Source organism: Haliotis cracherodii, unplaced genomic scaffold, assembly GCF_022045235.1.
Source record: "Haliotis cracherodii isolate W230 unplaced genomic scaffold, xgHalCrac1.p SCAF_12, whole genome shotgun sequence".
Classification (NCBI taxonomy): domain Eukaryota; kingdom Metazoa; phylum Mollusca; class Gastropoda; order Lepetellida; family Haliotidae; genus Haliotis; species Haliotis cracherodii.
The window spans coordinates 35,322,387-35,346,849 of record NW_027266267.1 but is presented as its reverse complement, the minus strand read 5'-3'; the positions used below and the strand labels follow the sequence as shown (position 1 = coordinate 35,346,849).

General features: G+C 37.0%; 1 protein-coding gene across 5 annotated transcripts; it reads left to right on the top strand.

The window, feature by feature from the left end:
- Nucleotides 1-270: 270 nt before the first annotated feature.
- Nucleotides 271-23,245, top strand: LOC139458381 (uncharacterized). 5 transcript variants are annotated; one of them, XR_011652664.1, is made up of 7 exons: nt 271-362; nt 8,904-9,010; nt 10,572-10,662; nt 15,118-15,414; nt 17,050-17,346; nt 19,230-22,437; nt 22,519-23,245. XR_011652664.1 is itself a non-coding variant. In XM_071239790.1 (7 exons), the coding sequence occupies exons 4-7, from the start codon at nt 10,572-10,574 to the stop codon at nt 19,352-19,354; spliced, it is 810 nt and encodes a 269-aa protein (XP_071095891.1). In that variant the 5' UTR covers nt 271-362; nt 7,092-7,221; nt 8,904-9,010; the 3' UTR covers nt 19,355-23,245. The 5 variants fall into 5 exon arrangements, 4 of the variants coding, with proteins under 4 accessions (XP_071095891.1, XP_071095889.1, XP_071095892.1 ...); XM_071239790.1 differs by adding an exon at nt 7,092-7,221 and having other exon boundaries at nt 19,230-23,245; XM_071239788.1 differs by having other exon boundaries at nt 19,230-23,245.
- The last annotated feature ends 1,218 nt before the right edge of the window (nt 23,246-24,463 follow it).

Genomic DNA, 24,463 nt, shown 5'->3' with positions numbered 1-24,463 from the left:
ACATTTAAATGCACACGAAATGAAATATAATCTTCTTTTGAAGGTCATAGGAATATAAGATATTTTTTTTCGACATACGTTCTTACGAAATCCTGTGGTATTACCATTGTACATGTAAGTATGTGTTTCTGTATCATGGACTGAGAGGGGACCAACACCGCCAGAATATAGTATAAAGCGTAACTTTCATCCCTAGCATCTCCTGTTACACCAGATCATAATGCACCGACCGACTCCCCAAACGCCCCCTCGGCAGCCTCCTTTACATAAGTATTTGCACTGCTCTCGACTTTCCATGTCTATTGCCATTCTCTAGTACATGCTGCGAATATCAAGGGATTTGTTACAGAGTGGATTATCTGGTAGGTTTATATTGCCTATGTACACTGGAATTAAGTTTATTAATTATGTTAATGACAGTGGTAAGGTTGCAATATTCGACATATGTATTCCGCGAGCAGAGTGAGGCATTTGCACATGTAAGCATTCGGCCCAAAATGGCTGACATGAGAAGAGATTCTCGTTTGGATATAGTTCAAGAGTTGTGTCAGAATCGTCGAAGAAGAGAAAAAGTAATATTTCTCACGTTTATCGATGTAGGATGAATTTGACAACATTCTGCATCGCGTTACAGATGCATAATAACATATTAATACCGGCATGCATCCCCCCGTCGCTTGCAGTACACATGCGGGAAGATGCTGGCCACCATGTACGCATAATTGACATGGCATTTGCAGACATATGCATCTAGGCAACAAATAAAAAGTTGTCGTTGACGACACAGTACAGCAAAAATACTTTCTTTACAAACATAATTATGTTCATAACTGCATATACCTCCGGGCGTATTTATCCCAGTGAAATCTCCGGCAATACCAACAAGAAAAGAAAAAGGGATATTTGTTGCGAGTGTCGAGCTGTATATTACTTGATGTGGCTGACAGTACTTGACCTTCCAAGGTCTAAGGTAATGTCAAACTCCCGAAATTGCAATAGAAAAGGTACATAGTGTCGTTATTGATGTTTCAGAAGAAAGATACTTTGAGGAGATTAGGACCGAAAAAGTATTTTAATTATAATTAATAAGCACTGCATAGACGGATGTACGCTGACACAGCCATATCTACACTGATACAGACACACGTGTACACTGATACAGACACAGGTGTACACTGATACAGACACACGTGTACACTGATACAGACACAGGTGTACACTGATACAGACACAGGTGTACACTGATACAGACGCAGGTGTAGACTGATACAGACACAGGTATACACTGATACAGACCCAGGTGTACACTGATACAGACACAGGTGTACACTGATACAGATACACGTGTACACTGATACAGACGCACGTGTACACTGATACAGACACAGGTGTACACTGTTACAGACACACGTGTACACTGATACAGACACAGGTGTACACTGATACAGACACACGTGTACACTGATACAGACACACGTGTACACTGATACAGACACACGTGTACACTGATACAGACACACGTGTACACTGATACAGACACAGGTACACACTGATACAGACAGGTGTACACTGATACAGACACAGGTATACACTGATACAGACACACGTGTACACTGATACAGACACACGTGTACACTGATACAGACACAGGTGTACACTGATACAGACACAGGTGTACACTGATACAGACACACGTGTACACTGATACAGACACTCGTGTACACTGATACAGACACACGTGTACACTGATACAGACACACGTGTACACTGATACAGACACACGTGTACACTGATACAGACACACGTGTACACTGATACAGACACACGTGTACACTGATACAGACACACGTGTACACTGATACAGACACACGTGTACACTGATACAGACACACGTGTACACTATTACAGACACACGTGTACACTGATACAGACACAGGTGTACACTGATACAGACACACGTGTACACTGATACAGACACACGTGTACACTGATACAGACACACGTGTACACTGGAACATGTACATATAGATACACTAAAGCAGGTTTTTATGTACACTGATCTAGATATATATGTACACTAATGTCGACACTTATATGTTCACTGATGCAGATAGATATGAATGAATGAATGAATGAATGAATGAATGAATGAATGAATGATCTTTATTTCCTCCATTAGTATCGGAGAGTACAAACAAGAAAATTGATTAATCAGTATGTACATGCATACCGATATATATGTTTACTGATATAGATATATATGTACACTGATACAGACATATGTGTACACTGACACAGACACTTATGTGGACACAGATGTAGATATATATGAACACTGATGCAGATATATATGTACACTGATACAGACACTAAAGTGTACACTGATGTAGATATATATGTACACTGATGTAGATATATATGTACACTGATGCAGATATATATGTACACTGATACAGACACTAAAGTGTACACTAATGTAGATATATATGTACACTGATGTAGATATATATGTACACTGATGCAGACATATATGTACACTGATGCAGATATATATGAGGACACTGATGCAGATATATATGTACACTGATGTAGATATATATGTACACTGATGCAGATATAGATGTACACTGATGTAGATATATATGTACACTGATGCATATATATATATATATATATATATATATATATATATACACTTATGCAGATATATATGTACACTGATAGAGACATATATGTACATTGATGTAGATATATTTGTACACTGATACAGACATATATGTACACTGATGCAGATATATATGTACACTGATACAGACATGTATGTACAATGATGCAGATATATATGTACACTGATGTAGATATATATATACACTGATGCAGATATATATATGTACACTGATGTAGATATATATGTACACTGATGCAGAGATATATATGTACACTGATGTAGATATATATGTACACTGATGCAGATATATATATGTACACTGATGTAGATATATATGTACACTGATGCAATTATATATGTACACTAATTTAGATATATATGTACACTGATGCAGATATATATATACACTTATGCAGATATATATATACACTTATGCAGATATATATGTTCGCTGATGCAGATATATATTTACACTTATGCAGATATATATGTACACTTATGCATACATATGTGTACACTGACACAGACACTTATGTGAACACAGATGTAGATATATATGAACACTGATGCAGATATATATGTACACTGATACAGACACTAAAGTGTACACTGATGTAGATATATATGAATGAATGAATGAATGAATGATCTTTATTTCCTCCATTAGTATCGGAGAGTACAAACAAGAAATTTGATTAATCAGTATGTACATGCATACCGATATATATGTTTACTCATATAGATATATATGTACACTGATGCATATATATATATATATATATATATATATATATATATATATATATATATATATATATATATATATATATATATATATATATATATATACACTTATGCAGATATATATGTACACTGATGTAGATATATATGTACACTGATGTAGATATATATGTACACTGATGCAGATATATGTATGTACACTGATGCAGATATATATGTACACTGATGTAATTATATATGTACACTAATTTAGATATATATGTACACTGATGCAGATATATATGTACACTGATGCAGATATATATGTACACTGATGCAATTATATATGTACACTATCTTAGATATATATGTACACTGTTGCAGATATATATGTACACTTATGCAGATATATATTTACACTGATGCAGATATATATGTACACTTATGTAGATATATATGTCCACTGATGCAATTATATATGTACACTGATGTAGATATATATGTACACTGATGTAGATATATATGTACACTGATGCAGATATATATGTACACTGATGTGAATACATATGTACACTTATGTAGATAGATATGTACACTTATGCAGATATTTATGTACACTGATGCAATTATATATGTACACTAATTTAGATATATATGAACACTGATGCAGATATATATGTACACTTATGCAGATACATATGTACACTGATGTAGATATATATGTACACTGATGCAGATATATATGTACACTGATACAGATATAAATGTACACCTATGCAGATATATATGTACACTTATGCAGATATTTATGTACACCGATGCAGATGTATATGTACACTGATGTAGATATATATTTACACTTCTGGAGATATATATGTACACTGATGTAGAAATCTATGTACACTTATGCAGATATATATGTACACTTATGCAGATATATATGTACACTGATGTAGATATATATGTACACTAATGCAGATATATATGTACACTGATAGAGACATATATGTACATTGATGTAGATATATATGTACACTGATACAGACATATATGTACACTGATGCAGATATATATGTACACTGATGCAGATATTTATGTACACCGATGCAGATATATTTGTACACTGATGTAGATATATATGTACACTTATGCAGATATTTATGTACACTGATGCAATTATTTATGTACACTAATTTAGATATATATGAACACTGATGCAGATATATATGTACACTTATGCAGATACATATGTACACTGATGTAGATATATATGTACACTGATGCAGATATATATGTACACTGATACAGATATAAATGTACACCTATTCAGATATATATGTACACTTATGCAGATATTTATGTACACCGATGCAGATGTATATGTACACTGATGTAGATATATATTTACACTTCTGGAGATATATATGTACACTGATGTAGAAATCTATGTACACTTATGCAGATATATATGTACACTTATGCAGATATATATGTACACTGATGTAGATATATATGTACACTAATGCAGATATATATGTACACTGATAGAGACATATATGTACATTGATGTAGATATATATGTACACTGATACAGACATATATGTACACTGATGGAGATATATATGTACACTGATGCAGATATTTATGTACACCGATGCAGATATATTTGTACACTGATGTAGATATATATTTACACTTATGCAGATATATATGTACACTGATGTAGAAATCTATGTACACTTATGCAGATATATATGTACATTGATGTAGATATATATGTACACTGATGGATATATATATCTACACTGATGTAGATATATATGTACACTGATACAGACATATATGTACACTGATGTAGATATATATGTACACTGATTTAGATATATATGTACACTGATGTAGATATATATGTACACTGATGTAGATATATATGTACGCTGAAGTAGATATATATGTACACTGATACAGACACTTATATGCATACTGATGCAGATTTATACTTTTGTGTGACCATTATGCATTCATTTGTGTTTTTAACTTATTGAGTAACTTGTGGTTCTGGTTGATGATTTCAACATTTGATGACGTGTTGCAATGAATAAAGTATGTATGTATTATTTATACTTATTTTTGCGTTTTTAGTTTTTGCGATTGAGTCTCGTTCGCAAAACTCGCAATAATAAAAAGGTCGCAAAAAATTCCCTGTTTACAGTATGTACACTGATGTAGTTGTATATGTACACTGATACAGACACTTATATGTACACTGATATAGATATATATGTACACTGATGCAGATATATATGTACACTGATACAGACATATATGTACACTCATACAAGCACCAACGTTAACTGATACAGACACATGTGTACACTCATAGAGACACGTATGTTCACTGACACAATATTAGATATCAACCGATCGGGAGGGGTATATGGTGTGATGTGCCCTGTGCGTGGGCCTTTGTACCCTGAGCCGCCAGCCTCACACATACCGTACACATTGGCATCATTTGATTCCGAATTTAACTGACCGAATTCCTTCAAGCAGGTTCAGAACATTTTCACTGAGTCAGCAATTTCACTGAGTCAGCAAAACTCGTAGCAGACGACGCAAACGAACCGAGTTACTTCCCTTCACCTAATGCATTCGGATAAACTTGACTTCATTCCAGGAACTCAACGATACTTTTGCGAGATAATGAAGTTACCTATGATACATTCCGATTGAATCCTAAGTGGGATACATTAAGTTTGTTCCTCACCTGTGATCGCGCTAAATGGAAAAGTAATTGCCCGCTCCTTAACCAATCAGTACCTGGTATTTTAATGCGAGGTAAGATAAAGGCATTTATCATACCATCATGTCAGAATGATGAGATCTGTTCGGATCATATGATCTTGAAAAATACTATGTATCCCACCTGGCAGGGAAATACATTTCTGAGAGGGAAAATAAATCGCTTATACCTGTCGCGGGTCCTTGCCAGCGATGAAAATGAGTGGACTAAGGCGGTGAAGATGGTTTAAAAGAATTTAGTATAAAGATATAAATGGCATCAATATCAATTGATGTTCAGTCGAGGGAACAAGAAGTTTTCCCTCAGTGACCAAATGTCAAAGAAAATACAAGTATTTAGCATAAAACAATATTATTCATTGCTTCAAATGCACGTGTAAGTGCAACGTTTTGAGTTTTCCAATGCATCTATTTTTTGTTCTTAGATACCTTTACTCAAGGTGTGGATCAGCATGTGCCTTGTTACTTTCGAGATAGTACTCTGAGAAAAGGAGTAGGAGTACAAGTCATTGCGCATGTTCCCTTTGTATGCAGAATGCCTGACAAATGGGTATGATAGATGAATCAGAGTAATTCGTCATTCCTTATACAATAGGACCAACTCCGTTGTCTAGTGGATAGGGCGGAAGGAAATACAAGTATTTAGCATAAAACAATATTATCCATTGCTTCAAATGCATCTGCAACTGCAACGTCTTGAGTGTTCCAGTGCATCTATTTTTTGTTCCTAGATACCTTTACTCAAGGTGTGGATCAGCATGTGCCTTGTTACTTTCGAGATAGTACTCTGAGAGAAGGAGTAGGAGTACAAGTCATTGCGCAGGTTCCCTCTGTGTGCAGCATGCCTGACAAATGGGTAAGATCAATGAAACAGAGTAATTCGTCATTCCTTATACAATAGGACCACCTCCGTAGTCTAGTGGATCGGGCGGAATGTCGGTGCTCTATCTCCTGCCGACTCATACCAAACGACGTAAAAGGATGGTGCTTGTTGTTATCCTGTCTAGCGCTAAAGGACTGGTCGGCTCGGGGTCAGTATACCGTGTCTGAGTGGGGATTTTATGTGAAACTGCGGCATGATATCTCAGAGGGCTAGTACTATAAATCGGCATCAGTCCGGACTAGAACTAGCAGCACACACACACACACACACACACACACACACACACACACACACACACACACACACACACACACACACACACACACACACACACACACACACACACACACACACACACACACACACACACACATGTGCATGCACGTCGCTATATAAGTGCAATTATCTGGAACGCAAGGTAAAAAAACCCATTTCATCGCACTTCATGAGTCGTACTTGCGAGCTGTCCATTGTCGCTGTTACAATGCATGATGCAGTTCTTTACTATTTCGTAGGATCCTAAAGGAGTTTTCTATCAAATACTGTACACTAATACAGACATATATGTTTGCTGATACAAATGCATGTGTACGCTAATGCAGTCACATGAGCACATTCAAGGCGTTGCAATGTTTTGCTGTGAGTGAATGCATGTTCTGTTTTTTTGTTCACAGATGCATGTGTTTATTCCAAGACCGATCAGCACGCGCATTGTTACTATCGAGGCTTTTTGTCTGTATGTAGCATGCCTTACCACTGGCAGAAAATAGGTAGATCAAATTCATGTTTGTTTTCATGTAAGAAGAGGATACTGTTCGAGTAACTCTCCTCTCCTTAAAAATGATATAGCCAGAAACCCATTATTTTAAAAAAATGGAGAGTTATCAGGGTATACCCAAAACACTTCCCTACTTTTACGCTTTGACCAAAAAATCATCTTGTGGAAATTATTTGTAAAATAAACCAGAACTCTTTGTAGCCTGATGTGTGATGCACGTGGACTGTGAAATCCTGAGGGAGTCTGACGAGGATTGTAGAAACTATACATGTGTTCATTTCTCTGATGCCAAGTTTTTCTTGCCGAAGGTTTGCCTAATTGATTTAACATGAACATGTAGCACAACGTTGTACATATTGTCTTCTGTACTTTATACGATATTATACGAGTATGTGAGCACATGTTTTCCGAAACAATTCGAATAATTCACTTCGGTTTCAAAATACAAAATAGTCCTGTCATTTAGAGTGAATAGGTACAGGTTACACACAACCAAATGTTTTCCTAAGACTTCTATGGTAACGTTATATATTTTTTAAAAATAACTAAGCATCCAAGAGCTATTACCTGTACGTGTGTGCACAGTTTGGCCTTAGAGCAGCAATAAAAAAAAATAAAAATGACTAGCTTAGCCAGCTCCTTTTCCGAGTACAGGAAGCTAAACACACCACCCCCAGTTTCGCACCAAATGTCATCTACTTGAAAATAGCTGTGGTCATATTCAGCATAAGTCATCATGTTGAAAAAGACAGTACTAAATATAGAAAAACATGGTCAGTTTTAATAACTGGATGGATGTACATTTGAAAGACATAAACATCTTACAGAATATCCTCCAATCACAGCCTGCAGATATCTCTCGATCTGCCTCAGGATTTTCCTCAAGATAATGAATAATTAACACCAAACTCCCAATTTCTGAAACAATAATGAAGCATGCAAACGTCAAAAAATCGTTATAATCAAATATATCAAATATCCAGTGATATTATTTCAGGGTAAAACAGAATGATGGAAAACAATACTGACTGTTTATTTCCTTCCTGTTGCAGGCTACGATGCTGTTACCGGTCACCGAGCCAGGGCACGGTTGACATGTGAAGACAACACAATTATACTTGTCCACCAAATTACCCATCACCTGTGATCCGCACCAAAGGTACTTCGCCTTTTAAAAATTGATTTATGATAACGTTATCACTAAATCTGGACTTTATCATCTTTCATATCTCAAAATTGATCTCAGTACAAATGTCAAGTTCATCACGTCACTGAATACTAGTATTTATGACATGGAAGGCATTTCGGAATAGACACAATGTTTTTTTAATTTTTCTGAAGTGGTGGTCAACATAGTTTGCTTATAACAAATATCAGCTACTCTACTACACAGTGCAAACAAAATTTGAAATAGTGTTTAAATCCCCAGTTTCCACACAATAAAAACGTCCTGGTCCTGTGGTAGGGTCTGAGGATGTCCGGTTCATCGCGATATAGTCTAATTGTGTCACTTCCTCATCTGAATCATTTTAAATGTACATATAACATTCATGCGAATTGCCATCTAGAGCATATTCCTCTGTTCGCCTGGAGCCGAATTTTCATCGGATTACTGACTGTACAAGGTACAAAGCAATGTTTATAGCAATTCAATTTCAGTTAATTGTCATATTTCAATAACGAATGTGTTGTATCAAATACTTAGGACTATACAATTATTGAAATAATTTTATCACAGAAGATATCGCTTGGGTGAGATCAAGTATCTACATTGTAGATATCACTGCGATGAAGTTGCATCACAATGCTTTGCTGACCATTGGGATGTCATTGGTTACCATGACGTCACAATCAAATGACATCACTAATGGCTCTGCTACTGAAGCTGTTAGCAGTACTTTTTACACTTAAGACACTGCTTATTACTGTCTACAAACTGAAAAAGTTGGAAGAATGATGTTGGATGATAAATAAAATCTCACTCTCGTGTCTTTTGATATTAAATATATAAACACAAGTTGATAAAAGTGGCAAAACTCCGAGGCTTGACATCAAATTAAAAGACACTCGGGTGAGATTCTCTATATCACGAACAATATGGCTTACATGTGACAATTCTAGCCACATTTTCTCTCATACTGTAATACTATTTCAACTATGCTAGTTAGCTCTGCAGCTCGAATAATTTGAATGACAGTCACTCATTAGGTACGAAATTATCCATTATCCGCTGTGTGTACATCTGGAAGGAATTAGGATAAATAATGGCAAAGTGAATATATTGAGATGTTACGTGCACCCTCACTCTCATAAATGAGTTGTTCCATAAAGATCCGGGTCAGAATTGGTCTTCAGCCACCCATTCTTGTCGTATGAGACCACTTACGAGTTCGGGTGGTCAGGCTCGCTGACTTAATTGATGCATGTCATGGTATCACAACTGAGTAGATCGATGCTCATGATATTAATCACTGGATTGTCTGGTTGAGACTCGATTATTTACAGACTGCCGTCACATAGCTGGAATATTGCTGAGTGAGGTGTTACAACAAACAAACAAACAAACAAACAAACAAACATTAATGAGTGGGCAACGAATGAATAATTCTCGACTTCAGACAATAAAAAAACAATATTTACAAAAATTATTAAAATAACCGTTTAAAATGTTTCAGCTGTAACTATCTATTTCGTATAGATCTGTTGTTTGATATCAACAGATGCCGCTTTCTGGAGGCAAGGCGCTCACGGTACTGCGAGGACTTCTCCAGATCTACGTGTTAGCTCACCTGAATCAGTTGTCAGTCGTCTGTAAGTAATCAACTTTTACACGTGTGACATCTTCATAAACCACACCATGTATGACCATGCTCTTTGCAAGGATGATCTCAGTAAGTTGTTGTGCAAATTCTGAATCTCAAACTAGAGAGACTATATATAGACTTCCTGCTCAAACAAACGCAAAATGAATCATGGCCATATTGAAAATACCAAACACATCTGCCTATATAGCAGTCTGTGCACGATTGTGTATTCATTTCAACTGCCTCTATACACAAATATACACAAACATCCAGTTCATCTACAGAGTCGTAGTTTATTTCAAAATCACCCTTTCCTTGTATGTCGATTCAAAGGCCGCAAATTGAGCAGGCAGAATATTAGTGATGTGATTACAATGAACAAACATACGAAGCTCAATAAGTGAGTGAGTGAGTGAGGTTTACGCCGCTTTTAGCAATATTCCAGCAATATCACGTCGAGGGATATCAGAAATGGGCTTCACTCATTGTACCCATGTCGGGAATCGAACCTTGGCCTCCAGCGTGACGACCGAACGCTTTAACCACTGGGCTACCTCACAGCCCTCAATTAAGAAGGAAGTATTAAATACACTTATCGATAGAATTGCTCATATGTTATAAACTCCGCTGTAATTGTATATTAAAGAAAAGTTGTTATTCATAAATTGTACCTCCTTAGTGGAAGTCTGAATGCAAAGGTTCATGTTATTACAGCCTGCCTTACCCTGGAAACACATGGGTAAGTTCAAATTCATATTTGTTTCCATGTATTATGTTTATGGGCTCATTACATTTTAGTAATGTAGAAATACGTGCACATTCCCTGTTCGAAACTTATCCCTAACGCTTTGACAATTTATACAATGTCAGTCGCTCTTGCGTGATGTACGTGGAATGCACATATTGCACGTACACCAGCTCCGCCGTGTGCTGAGTTTACAATTTCGTGGTTTCCTTAACGAGTGTTTTATCAATCTCTTGCAAGTTTAAAACGCACGCTGATGGGTATTACAGGAAATATAGAGCCCTGAAAAAGAATATACAATGTACATGTATGCGTTTATCTGATGTTTAAGCTTTGCTCGTTAAAGGTTTATCTAATTGCCAAAAACAGGATTATACAAATCTTCGTCTGAACTTTTAAGGATTATACGAATAATTAAGCCCCGCTGGCGACTCATTTTTACGACAAAGTTTGAAATCATTTACTTCAGTGTCGAAGAAAAAAATATGTGCCGTCTATTCGAAAAGTAAATGTATTGAACCGAAGGGTAAAGACAGTGAATAATTGACAACCAAATATTCATCCTTGCAAAGTAATTGAGGCTGCAAGGATTGGATGTAATGTAACGCCTGCAATGTCATATTTATACTGAGACCGTATAACCGTACAATTGCCGATTGCATATTGCTATTTTCATTCAATAGATTGCAATTGGGAGTGAAAGTTTTAGAGATAACGTGACGGTTCCGTGTAAGGACCATACGACTAAAGCGTGTGTCAAACTGAAAATTTGGCTGTGTCTGGAGTATTGTGTTCAGGTTTTGTCTGGATTTTGAAAGTTTCTTGGCAAGGGAGAATACTCTGATTTGCTAACACAGATACGCCTTGTGACCGGAAAATAAAAACTAACGATCGCTTCTCAGTTGGGACTGGGTTTATTTGTATGTGAATAAATAAAAGCGACAAAAACCTTAAGTTTCAATATTCTAATATTTTCTCTGCCAAAAACGGTCGATTGTACGATTCCGACTATATCATTAAAATGTGTTTAGGAATCACTATCAAATAGTTATGCTACCAGCTGTTCGCGAAAAGGCGTATCCTGCCTGATGGCACCCGTCACAAACACATACAAAGGCAAGTCAATTGTTCACCTGAAAAACAAACAAACACGGGAACATATGGGACAAGTCAAAAATAGGGAATTGCATCAGACATGATTTTTGTCACTGATGCCTCAAATTTGAAAATGTCCTCCACATGTCCACGATAACACTTTTTAAAGCTTTACTGTAGCCTTGAACGTTATGACCTTGATCAAACAACTTCAGAGCAAGACCTTCGACAATCCTTTGCGACGAACTTCGACTTCACATTCCTGAAATTATCTGTATGAAAAGGCGTTCCATATTATCCTTTTAGTCAAGCTGCAAAATGGCTTGAAATGAAAGCTGCAATCTTTCTTACATGTGAACTAATCGACAAACAAAATGTATGTAAAAGCAATAACATTTGACATACTTATTCCAAAATCAGCAGAACCAATGTAAGCTGCCTGGTACATGTCAGTAGGATCCACGTCCTATCCCGACCGGGATCAAAGTGCTATTGTGATATTCCCGTTTTTCAAATGTGAAAACGATGCACTGAGGAAGAAATTTGTTTTATCAATACTTTCACAAACACAACTTTAATGGGCTCAACTAATTGAATTGTTTATACAATTATTGTACATTTTACTGCCACTACAATATTATTTCTGTATTGTTGTATGTTTCGTACGCCTGTCCCACACAATGTTATGCATCTTATTGTGACATCACAATGTTAGGTTGCATTTCATACCATGTTAGAGTGCACTGTGAGGTCACAACAGCGTAACGGCATAAGTGTGTACTACTCATCTTTAGACTTTTGTATCTCTCTCTCTCTCTCTCTCTCTCTCTCTCTCTCTCTCTCTCTCTCACTCACTCCCTCTCACTAAAAAAACAAATGGAATCAAACATGAATATCGCAGGCAAAATTGATTTTTTATGTGTAAATAATAACTTTAATTAATTACAAGCAATAGAATACCTGATATGACATGCCCGGTCTTACATTGCGTGGGTATAAATGAAATATCACCAGGGATCGCAAGAGAAGAATACACATTCAGCATGTAGTCAACGAATGACGTCGTGCTTCTCAAATCCGATTAGCAAATACAATGTAACTATTGCATTGAGTTGTAACCATTGAATACAACTTCAAATAAATAATATGCATTTCGGGAAAGGAAAGTGACTACGTTTCAGTTGCAAACCTTTGCACTAAGCAAGTGAAACAAATCAGTTTAAAATTAGTTTTAATCAACACTGAGGTTTATGAAACTATTACATTGTATGAAACGGAAGTAATTCGTTTTTTTTTCAGTTTTCCAAATTCAAACTGTATACCAAATGGTCCCACTTCTATGGTATCTATAAAAGACTTTTCTCGAAACGTTGTCAGTGATATTGCTATTCGCATCATTAGGTATTTGCAGTTCGTACTCATGAGTAAATAATCTACAATGCAGTCAAATACGACTGTGTCGAAGTAGAAGGGTCATACGTGAATAATTCTAGTTATACAACGTTTGACATATCATCGGAAATGCCTTCCAAAACAAACACATTGTATTCTCACACTTAGTTGTCATAGAAGATGACAAATACAATACTGAGAATTGGCAATGAAACGTTTTAAAAGTGAAGTATGTAAATGTTTTGACAAAAGATGGGGTAATGAAGAATGTTTGAGGAGAGATGAATATGTACTTCCCATTGCATTAACAAGCAGACGGTTATGGCAAAAGAAAGAAAAAAAGCAATGACGGTTATGTAGTATTCGGCTATGTTTAGCAACCATATGTTCTATGAAAAAAACAGCCACTAGCCCGATAGTCCGGGTAATACCAGTGGTATCTACCCCTGAACAGTATGTGATGGCAAATGAACCACTGAATTAAGGATGCAACCCCTTTATACTGATTGTCATTTTATTCTAATAGTATGCCAATAATTACACACAACATATACATGATATACAGACATAATGTACGCAACAACGGTTAAATATAGTTTGACAATGATAACAGTATCCCTAATACTGTTAATGGTAACACGTTCTTTTATAATCTACCTTTTGTTCCAAACAATGATTTCTTTTTTCATTCATTTGAAGTGCACATGTAAATAACTGCTAAAAATGAGATGACAAAAAGTAAGAGGATATAACTTTAAATAGTATTCTTCTGAGGTTACTAAAGAACAAGTCATTCGTTAGTATTTCAAAAGTAACATCATATGTCCGAGTAGCAGACGATGGGCGTGTGTTTTTTGTTTTTTGATACTCTTAATCAGTATTTAAAACAATTCTTATTTTATTTTGAGGTGGGAAAATATGAGAATATAACTTTAATTATTTCTGTACTTAAATCCGTGAACTTGTTATCTATTTTATCAGGTATGTGACTGCGCCCAATATAACATACATATGTAAGAGTTTTCCGCCCCCATTTCATTCAGTTTAGCAGTTACTTCTCAACACGACATCCATATTTTCCCGTAATAGGTGTATATTTGGTTATTTTTGCAATGACATAACTACCAGTGGTTCTGTTATTTATTCATTATCAGGAATCGCCTACGATCCATATAAAACTTACAGGTTCAGATTCTTGTACACAAAGCCATATCAAGAGATCTGTTTCAGGTCAACCTGAGTTCCGATGCCCTGAGTTGTCTGACCTTGGATCCTCTGCCCGACTGTACTGCTCTGCCTTAGCCAATGACACAGTCATCAAGTACTCTGGCCCAGGGGGTCTCCACGCCCCGCACTGTGACATGAGACGGGGGCTGTGTACACGCATTGTAGGGTACACAGGGACGGTAGTTAACACCACCGGCACTGAACTGGTCATACACGATGTACAGCCACGTAGGACAGGTACATGGCGGTGTGAGGATGACGTCCTGGGACGGTCTTCAAACTGCACCGTGAATGCAATTAGTAAGTTTGTTTATAGAACAACTTCTGTCACCCTCTTGTATTTGATTTCATATCTGATTCTGCGACCTTGATGAGGCAGTGCCCTTTTTTAGAAGTTACTGAATTGCACGACGTTTAGTACATACAATTCCTTAGTTTGTTTGTTTCTGTGTTGTTTAACGCCGTACTCAGCATTACTCCAGCTGTATGACGGGGGTCTGTAAATAATCCACAACAAGAGCTTCAAACCCACGCAACTAAGGTCGATGACATGCATCAACCAAGACGCCTCTCGCCACAAACATAGTCGCCTTTTACGGCACGCATGTGTTCCTGAAGATCTATTCCCCCGGATCTTCACGTGCCCAATTCCTCAGTAGTGTAATTACAAATGCGAAAGACTTTCCTCGCCAACATGCATTTGACTGTCAATCCCTTTGTTGATTTACCATGCTTAACCTGTTGAATGAAGTTAGATTCAACAATATACATATATGTGAACAAACGTGAGATACGGGACTGTATGGGTAAGAAATCATATTTTGACTTTTCATTATATTTTATAACTACAGCAGCTTCGGAAGACAAAAATACGATTCACAAGCTCCAATTCATATTCATTACATAGATACATAGCATCAAACAGTTGCACTGGTTTTCCGACTTATAACTGTTTAAGTTATAACTGCAGCCTTAGCTCTACTGTGTGATGGCATGTGTGCTGAAAGGTTTGGAAATAATGTTTATATTACATTACGAACTACGAGAGAAAATTAACATGTGTTCGTACAGGACGCGATCTTCACTTTAGTAAGTTGACGTCATGTTACAATAGGATCCTGGCACCGAAAAGATCCCTATTCTCCCAGTGGGTCACTCATGTTCAACTAAACATGCATACATGCAGGTAGCTATTATACAAAAAGTTGACGTCAGACATTTTGGGAGAATAATAGTCACATTTCTCTTATTTTAGAAGATCCTTCCAAAGTTTTGGCGGTGGGTCCTCACGCAACGTATGAACCGATACAGATATTGATACACCAGGGAAGTGTGGGTATAACTGATAACCATTCTGTATGGTGGTAGTGGTGGTTGTATTATGTATGGTAATGGTGGTGGTGGTATTATGTATGTATGGTGATAGTGGTGATCGTATTATGTATGGTGGTGGTTGTATTATGTATGGTGGTGGTGGTGGTATTATGTATGGTGGTGGTGGTGGTTGTATTATGCATGGTGGTGGTTGTATTATGTATGGTGGTTGTTGTATTAATGTATGGTGGTGGTGGTGGTGGTATTATGTATGATGGTGGTGGTTGTTGTATTATGTATGGTGGTGGTGGTTGTATTATGTTTGGTGGTGGTGGTGGTGGTGGTGGTATTATGTATGGTGATGGTGGTGGTTGTATTATGTGTTGCAGTGGTGGCGGTTATATTATGTATGGTGGTGGTGTTTATATTATGTATGGTGGTAGCTATTATACAAAAAGTAGACGTCAGACATTTGGGGAGAATAATAGTCACATTTATCCTATTTCAGAAGACCCTTCCTCAGTTTTGACGGTGGGTCCTTACGCAACGTTGGAACCGATACGGATGTTGATACACCAGAGAAGTGTGGGTATAACTGATATATATATATATATTTTCCAGAGATCCCATCCTGCAACATAACCAGTGAGATAGACACAGATACAACTGAAGAACTGTACAACCGGTCCGTTACAGTGGACCTGAAGGACCTCTTCTGTTCTACAGCCTTCAACTTCACCCTACAAGTCGGAAGTTCATGGCATCACGTGCTGACATCTGAGGCTGTTGATCAACCCACAAATACAAACACAACAGTGATTCTAACGGACACTACCTTTGGAGATGTGACGCTTGTTTTCAACTGTACCAATCAACAAAGGACTGTCACCTGCGGAGGTTTAACGCATATACCCAAGAGCAAGTACAATTCTTTGTCACAACGTTTTATAAATATGCTGCTGTGTAGCTAAGATAGGATCAACGAAGAGTCAGTTCGTTATTGTAAATTCTTCTGCTGTTTTCTGACAAGACCTCTGTAGACATTCGACAAGTGATATTTTGTTTGAAACCATTCACATACAGTCTAAAGGAATATTTGGATAACTAAAAATATTCTTTTCAAGTTGGCAAAATCCGTTAGTTCAATTTATCTTTGATCTTGGGACATCTGGTACAGGTATGTACGACAGATGTGGCAATAGTTGGACAACGTAAGTGCTATCGTGCGTGGTCTGAGACTACTCAAAATAGATTTAAAACATTTAATTCTAGTGCAATAAGTCGTCAAACTGACACAAAGAAGGAACAAAGTTATCACTGCAAACAAAGATGATACCTTGACGTGTTTCCGCATCGAATTGAACACTGTGAATAATGCTATCCATTCAAATGCTTAAGCTTGTTATTATTCTCAAGGGAAATTCTACCAGGCCAATCAAATAATTAGAATATTCATTGCTAAAGTACTCTCGGGAATGCTAGAAAAATGCTTTTCTGGTTTCACTTAATAAATACGAATCATGGGACTATAAAAAGAGCATATATCAAAATAACGCAAATTGACCTAATCTAGCCTGTCCCAACTGGCATTGTGATTACCCTGACTTTTTTACAGGTAAAATGATGATAAACTTAGAAAATATTCGTGTGTTGTCATGCATGTAAGAAATGGCCTATAATCTGAGGTAATTATCTAACACCTGTCCCGCGGTACCATGGGTGGTTTTTGTCCATCTGTCGGTAGCCATATGTAGTCAATGGAAGGATTCATCAAGGTAAATTATCTGGACGTCCTGACTGTGATAGTTATGAGGTCGGAGATAATGTGACCTCATAGACAGGCTTGAATATTTTCCCCCTGAAAAGTGCTCGGTCATCGTCACGCGCAGTGTATCGAAATCCCATCTCTTGGAGCGCATTAGTTAGTGGTAGCCGGGAAAGATGTATTTTACCTTTATTTCCTAACAAATTCTACTTACAAATCAGGGTTACCTTCTCCTCATACAGCTTGTACACTATATGCCTAATCACCCAGTCTCATCAAAGCTGTCTAATATCCTTTTTCGTCACAGTTTTGTTTTTGAGACCACCCCTCTGCGTGTTTTGTTTTATTTATCATACCGTAAACTTATTGAAATTGAAAACCCAATAGCTGGGACAGTTCGGTAATTCACCCTTACTAAATTAATAAATAGTTTCCCTCTATCTCACTAAAGTGTAAAGAACTTGTATACATTTCCTCGTACAGACTCCATGTCATGCACAATGGCTATGGCTATGCAAGTGATGTAACATGCATCATGGGAGCAATGTTAACAAAACAAACGCAGAGTCATTTTGTCATTTTTGAAGATGCACATCTAGAATTGTTTTCCAAATGATTATTGTGTGTGGATTAGATGTTTTATGAAGACTACATTGTTATCATTATAACAAAGTCACGCACGCATACTTCTATAGTCCGTTTCAGACTGCCATCATTGGACTTAGAATAAATGTTTCCGTTCGATTTTGTCTCCTATAAACTTATCGATAGGACTCCTTGTGATTGAAATGTTTCAAAGGTAGGTCCATCGGTTGTTACTCGATATTTCAATAACAAATCTGTGAAAAAGCATATCCTTTTTTAACAGGCAAAAAGCATTTTCTTGCATTTCCGACTATACTTTAAAGTACAGACTCTTTGAAATAAAAATTTCCTTGTTATAATGTATGATGGCATTCTGATATTATACGTCATGAAATGAGAATTCTCTCGCTGTTTGATGATCCAGGGTTTAATGTCACATCTATTGTTGCAGATACTGACAAGGAAGACAAGAACAGAACAGCAGCAATAATTGGATCGGTTGTTGGTGTCTTGGTTGTTGTAGTCATCACTATTGGGATTATTATTGGTTTGGTAACGAGGAAACAACCTGTTTAATGGACATGAATCTATGAAAGCTCATCATCCGACAAAAACAAGGCAGTGTTTTCCGCGAGGTGATGACATTCTAAATGGCGACACGGCCATCGCATTCATTCCTCATTGCGTTTGATCAACGTATATCTGAAAAAAATGTTTGTTCGCAACATTTTCTAACCTGGCAAATTCAGTTACAAGGAAAGCAGATTGTATCATTGTATAATTATGCCGTCGGTTCCATGTGAAATTTCGGGTATCGAACACTCAAAACCACCTGTAAATCCCAAAATACATGATGTTAAGCTCTAAAATGCATTTACCCAAGGTTAAGATCAATGGCGGATCTTTAATATTAGAATATGGCGGAATGGAATATTACTGAATCGTGCTTATGTAGAATACCTTTATTTAGAGGATAAGAGTCAAGTAGATTTGATGTCGTGCTCGCTGTGACCAAGGCCAAATCTCATTATGGAGACAAACATCGGGATCTTGAAGATCAGTATTTTTATCATAAGTAGATTTGAGAATGTGTACCCTAAATCTAAATAACGTCATCACTAACATGACTCGATAGAACGGTCTGCCACGAATGTGACAAATCGCCTTATCTGAGCTTTGCCATTGATCCGAGTCGTGTGTTTGTATCCTCAAACGTAAGACCCAGAAAATGAAATTGCAAATGCTCTCAAGAAACATTTATAGCTTTCTTCACGAGAATGTCGGCCCGCTTCCTCATTCTGGCATCAAAAGTACATAACTAAAAATTAAATAATCTACATGTTCAATCTTTTGTACTTGTATCACTTGCGGTATCAATAACAAAAGATTGAAACTGTGTAACGGTCACACTACCTCACCAATTCTAGCAATCAAAACAAATTCCTGTTGTTCTTATCGGTAATAGACAGATGAAGTATTGCAAAAGCTGTCAAGAAAATACATGGCATCGATGTCTTTCTGACAGAACTGTTATATGTATTGACGCGTTAAACTTGTACAGTTTTCCATGTGTGTTATGTGAATAAAGAATGTAAATAAAATAATTAACATATTTAACTAGAGACTGGTCACATGAACGCAAACCTGACCATATAGATTTGTTAGCATAGCTTTCTCAGCGAGATTGTCGGCCCGCTTCAACATTCCTTGGGATTTCCTTGCAAAACGAAAACGGAATTATTAATAAAATGTATACATACAATAGACACGCCAGAGTTGAAATGTGTGACTTAGGTTTCCTGTAGGTATCAATAAAATGGTGTTTTAAACTAGTATAACAGTCACACCTGAAAAGCGACACACTCAAAATGTTAATTGAGCTTATCGTATCGTATCACGAAGTGATCATTAAAGTACAACTGTCATAAGTCTTAATTAATGACTCGGAGTTAGTCATTAGAGCTGTATTCGCTTTGAGAAACTGGGCTCTGATAAATCAGAGGTTTATGGATAATTGTTACAAAAGTTTTTCTGTGATGCTTTGCGATACCCTTTTTATTTGTACTCTATATACATCGTTATGTGATTGATCTCTACTTTCCGATACAGTTTCAGGTATTCTCACCATTAATGTGCCAAGTGCCTTTTGTTTGTTGTTTATTATAGTTGTTTGACAATCACCTATGCAAACTAATGATTGATATTATGAATGTTCACTATAATACTGCGCAGGGTCAGCATTACATCTTTGTATTTATTAAAATATTATTGTCACATGATGTGAATGTGATACCCATGTTGAATATTTTTGTAAGGATTTTTACGAGGGTAGATTGACAAGTTCTGAGCCCCACATAGAAGGAATCGTGCAAAAGGGAAATCAGTTGTTGTTTATATAACATGATGTCTTTGCGGTGTATCCTTTACACAAATGAGTCTAATGAGCAGCGCAACTTCTTTTTTGTGATAAGTCGGTAAAATAGGCAGGGGTCTCTGAACTTTGGAAAACTGACACACTTGAGGAACGTACAATCCAAAAAAAGACCCCCCCCAAAAAAAAAAAACAACCCAAAAAAAAAAAAAAAAAAAAAAAACATCCATGAAGATATGAGTACAACACTAGGGAAGGATGTCCCTATTCCACAGTAAAGATGTGGGCAGCGGGCGTTTAATGTCTACGACGTCAACAACGCCAGAGATGATGAAGATAATCCACGATACATTAGTGAGCGTACTGAGAATGTCTGAGATTATCATTTCCAAGGAATGATTACTTTCCATCATTTCATAAACAATGATCAGCACAGTGGAAGCATTTTACTTCACCGCCACCAAAGAAGGCAAAGGCTGTCCCATCGGATTGAAAAGGTTATCTCCTTGTGTTTTGAGATGTCCAACGTGTCAACATGGTGGACTACTTCATAAAGGCCAGACAATAAACGGAGCATATTTTGCTGCACTGGTGATGCAATTACGGGAAGAACTTAGGGATGCTGAGCAAAGACGTACCCTTCCATCAGGAAAATGCATCAATGCACAAATCAGTCATGACCATGGCTTCAACTACACATGAGTGGCTTTGAACTACTTCAGCACCGACCTTATTTTCCTGAAACGGCTCCGTAAAACTTCCATTTGTTCCCGCAACTGAATAACGCTGTAGCCAATTCCGACTCCAACGTCGTAGCTGCTGAAAACGTTTTGGAGTGCCGCGAGAATGACCTTTACGAAGCTGGGATAAAATCCCTCCGACATCTTTGGCATAAGCGGTATCGTTTGCATTTTAATGTTTTCAAGTCAAATCTTTCTATGTGAGACTCAGAGCTTCTCAATAATCCCTCGTGTCCTGTGGATTGTTAACTGTCTTCATGCCTGAATTGTGCCATCATAATTATCATGTCAAACTGAGTGAGTGATTGTTTGGATTGTACTCCGTATATAGCATTAAACCATCCATGCCTCAGTGGAGGCTCACACACCGTCAATATGAGTAAGTGTTCGTTACAGAATACAGCCACCATGAAGATTAAACGTGTTCATAGTTACCATGAAGATTTAACGTGTTCTTGATCACCGGAAGTGACGCCTTCTGGTGAGTTACATGGTGAAACTCATCTGCAAATATCCAGTGGAATAAGATTTATTTGAATAAGTGACAGGTCACCTATTCTCTACATGACCACCGGAAAATTTCCTTGGGACAACTTTCAGTTGCATGATGAAATCGATCTGCAAATTAGGTCATACTTGTGCTGGATAACTAAGGTGGAATATGATGGACAATTGTTTGAATAAGTGACAGGTCACATGTTCTTTACATGACCACCGGAAAGTTGCCTTGGGACAACTTACAGTTGCATGATGAAATCGATCTGCAAATTAGGTCATACTTGTGCTGGATAACTAAGGTGGAATATGATGGACAATTGTTTGAATAAGTGACAGGTCACATGTTCTTTACATGACCACCGGAAAGTTGCCTTGGGACAACTTACAGTTGCATGATGAAATCGATCTGCAAATTAGGTCATACTAAGGTGGAATATGATCGACAAATGTTTGATTTATGTCACATGTTCGTTACATGACCACCGGAAAGTCATCTTCGGATAACTTACAGTTGCATGATGAAATCAATCTGCAGATTAGACTCACCTTTGCTGGACAACTAAGGTGGAATATGACGGACAATTGTTTGAATAAGTGACACGTCACCTATTCTCCATGTCAGTGTGTAGTCCCAATTGCTTTCAGTGTGTTCGGATCATTTTGTGTTTTATTTGTGTTTCTCCTACCACTAGAAACACTGACGTTCGGTTCTGTTTTTGCTATAACTATGACATAAATTACGTGTCCAAATTTGCCTTTGAGTTAGAATACCTACTAATAACTTTTGATATATGTATATTTTTCTAAAACTGTAAATTTGAGCTCCATCTTACTGCTGATTATGATGCGGTTTTAGAAAATATAAGGAAATTATGTTAATAAATCTTTTAACATCCTTTTCTGTGTTCTCTCATTCAAATTATCTAAAGAAAATATTTTAAAAGGTGAAAACATAAGCAGAATATGTCTGTTTGATTGTGGTTTTCAAACAGGTGTACCAGAACAGATAATGCTTGTTTGTTTGTTTGTTGTTTAACGCCGCACTCAGCAATACTTCATCTATATGACGGCGGTCTGTAAATAATCGAGTCTGGACAAGACAATCCAGTGATCGACATCATGAGCATCGATCCACGCAATTGGGATCGATGACATGTATCTATCAAGTCAGCGAGCCTTACCACCAGATCCCGTTAGTCGCCTTTTACGACAAGCATAGTCGCCTTTTAAGGCAAGCATGGGTTGCTGAAGACCTATTCTAGCCCGGATCTTCACGGGTCAGAACAGATAATGCAATACATCTATCGAAGTAAATTTATGTGAGATTGTCAATGTACCGTATAATATTCCCTCTTCTCTGCTAGACTCAACGGCAATTGAAAGCATGTACACGGGCAATCAATATGTTTTCTAAACACTGCAAAGAAACCGTGTTTAATTTGATAATACAGTTTATATGTTCTTTCTCTGACACTGTCCCAGAGCGGAGTGACATATTCACACATGCTTTGCTCTAAAATGAAAAAGTACCGATCGATCAACCCAATGATTTCCTTCACATATTTAGAACAATGGAATACGGAGGCTTGTCTCTGTCAGTTGGTCTGCTGTTTACAGCTGTTTGTTTCAATATATAAACATAAAAGTTCGCAATAACTGTACAATAATGCCAGGAGTAATTGTAAGGTTGGTCGATTCTTAAATAATATCTATGAAAACGGTCAGGGTGTATGTAATGTACTAGCATCATAGGATGAAACCATGGCGATGGTTTGTGGGATCTTGGATTCTAAAATTATGGCGACACTTTTAGTTTGTGTTCTGTTCAAAATGACTGTGCATTCAAAAACTGTGCACTGTTATAAATTAGCCTCAGTTCAACGAGCTTTTTTGCTAAGTATGGATAAGAATTTATGGATGAACAACTTCTTTATTACAATTAAGAGCGACGTTTCGGTGTAGGTTCTAACACCGTTATCAAGCAAGTGATTTGAAATTTTGGTTCTGATAAATGAAATTAATCATAAATAGTTCAAATAAGTTTGGAAACGTAACTGAATAATTTCAAGCTAGTTT

Coding starts and splice junctions, on each gene's coding strand:
- LOC139458381 (XM_071239788.1), top strand. CDS start 10,572: ATGCCGCTTTCTGGAGGCAAGGCGCTCACGGTACTGCGAGGACTTCTC. Junction 15,415..17,049: donor CTGCACCGTGAATGCAATTA/GTAAGTTTGTTT, acceptor TATATTTTCCAG/AGATCCCATCCTGCAACATA. Junction 17,347..19,229: donor TTTAACGCATATACCCAAGA/GCAAGTACAATT, acceptor CTATTGTTGCAG/ATACTGACAAGGAAGACAAG.